Genomic DNA, 2,405 nt, shown 5'->3' on the forward strand with positions numbered 1-2,405 from the left:
GAGCCTTGCCTTAGGTAAAGGCTGTAAAGGAAATCATATTAGTGTGGAATTTCCTCCCCTTAGGGGCTCCTCTTAGATCATATTATTCACTTAGCTATCTTCTGGCAGGGTAATGGAAATGCTGGCCAGATCTGATCCTGAGGCAGAACGACGGGAGAAGTTCAAGACTTCTGTGATGGCATCGGTTCCCAAACATTTGCACGGTGCTGGTTCTGCCTTGGGCCCCACTGAATGTTGAAAAAATAGCACCAGTAAGGGTAGCTGAGACTGGCACACAGAGACAAAGTGGTGGAGATGAGCTCTGTAAGGAAAAATTGAGTGGCCGGTCCATCAGGTAGGCAGGTTTGCATTCTTCTCTTTGGGACCTGCCCCGGAGCGCTGGCAACAGCGATGGCCCCTCTGTGGCCCTGCGTCCTGCTGGCTGCCTCAGGTGAGTCGTTTTAATGATTTCGGTATGCACTGAGCCTTCACCCTTAGAAGCTGGAGACCATACTTTATACGCTGTGCTATAGAACTCTTCACCAATGTTTGTTTTATCCCTCTGTGAAATATCAGTCCTGCAATTACAGACAGACATATATAAAGTGTCACCCTGCGGGGCTTTTTAGGCTTTACATATCGCTGAAACATGCTCTGAAATGTTATAATTGCTTGATAAATCTCTGCTTCTCTAGAAATCAAGCTGTCTGTAGCAATTTACATTGAGCATTTGGGGCATTCTTTTCCAAATTTACTTTTATGTGTGGATAATACATTTTTATTATCCAAAATAATCTTGGCTTCCTTATAAGCTTTTCAGCAGCTCAGGGAAAGAGTCCCTTGGATTCATCGTGGCTGCAGACATGTGCATATTATTTTGGTATTAGAGGCCTTATCATCCTGCTTCACAAAATCTAGATAGGTGACGGGTATATCTCTAAAGACAGGTTCTACAAACTTCTAACTCTTGATACACGGTCCACTTAAAAACACTTTAGAAACTAATCTATTTCTTCTGAATTTCTGGAACTATATTTCCATAGTACCAGGATTAATTCTGCTGAGTCGAACCATTTTAGCTAGGAGAGAAGTGATACTTTGCAAATATCCACAAACCAAGAATTTATGTTTATGCGGTGATTTCCCCATCACCCTGCTTTCTTGAGGAGTCGCCTGGAGCTCAGATCCAAATTCTCAAGTTTTAAAAATGTAACTGGAAGTGGAACGAGTCAATTACGGAGATGAGTTAGAAATCTGGTAGCCAAGAAGCTGGAAATGATTTTTTTATTGGGTAGAGAAGAAAAATAGCCACTTATCATTAAAGTATAAAAATCCTGGATGTGGAACGTAAAGGGTGAAAGCATATCTTAATTATCAAAATAAACACAGAGGAAATTTCATTAAATGCCAAATGGGTTTCTTAGCAGAAAATAATTGTGAGCATTAAAGTAAGATAAAGTAGAAAAAGGAAGAAATTCTCCTTAACGGTATCTCTTTCTAATGTTTTGTCTTCTGCATGAATTTGGTTCTAAATGTCGCAGAAACATTGTTTTAATAGTGTCTAACCACCAACGCTTCACCATAAATCATACTGAGGACATTTGTGGCAGAAAAATTTGCCTTTTGGAATTTTACGGGCTTTTACGATATTTACAAATTTTGTTATAGTTACAAAGCAAGACAATTTGTACATAGAAGAGCATTAAACCAATCATCCACCCATGGCTGCTCCCAGGAGGCTGTGTGCTGGGGCAGAGGAGGCCTGAAGGGGGAGAACCTTCTAGATCCTGCATTATGACTCAGCAGCCACATGACCCTGGGCAAGTCAATTAAACTCTTTAGAGGTTCAGTTCCTCCGAAAGTTAACTGTTATTTTGAATATTCATGAAGATCAAATAAGATAGCCTGGTGAATTTGTAGGTGCAATGCCTAGGTAGGATATTATTAACCTGAAAATACACACACACACATACACACACAGAATGTAACACTGGCTGTTTCCTTCCAGTAATGTACACCATACGACATGTCAGTTTTCCTCTGGAAGGGTTTCTTGTTGCTGTTCCAAATATTCTCAGGGAGCCAGGTCAGTGCAATGTCATGATTAAGACCTTGGGCTTTGGCCCTGGATCAAATATGTTTAAAATTCCAGCTGTGGCTTGGTGCCTGTGGCTCAAGCAGCTAAGGCGCCAGCCACATACACCTAAGGTGGTGGGTTCGAATCCAGCCAGGGCCTGCCAAAAACAACAATGATGGCTGCAACCAAAAAATAGCAGGCACCTGTGGTCCCAGGTACTTGGGAGGCTGAGGCAGGAGACTTGCTTGAGCCAAGGAGTTGGAGGTTGCTGTGACCTGTGATGCCACAGCACTCTACCCAGGGGGACAGCTTGAGGCTCTGTCTCAAAAAAAAAAAAAAAATTCCAGCT

At 42.1% G+C, this 2,405-nt stretch overlaps 1 protein-coding gene across 1 annotated transcript in view; it reads left to right on the forward strand.

The window, feature by feature from the left end:
- Positions 1-384: 384 nt before the first annotated feature.
- Positions 385-2,405, forward strand: part of HTR3B (5-hydroxytryptamine receptor 3B) — a 40,710-nt gene continuing 38,689 nt past the window's right edge. The window contains exon 1 of the mRNA XM_012808154.2: positions 385-430. Coding sequence (XP_012663608.1) covers positions 391-430 — 40 coding nt within the window. The 5' untranslated portion in view covers positions 385-390. The remainder of the gene's footprint in view (positions 431-2,405) is intronic.

This window comes from Otolemur garnettii, unplaced genomic scaffold (assembly GCF_000181295.1).
Source record: "Otolemur garnettii isolate 467f Iridium unplaced genomic scaffold, OtoGar3 scaffold00086, whole genome shotgun sequence".
NCBI lineage: Eukaryota > Metazoa > Chordata > Mammalia > Primates > Galagidae > Otolemur > Otolemur garnettii.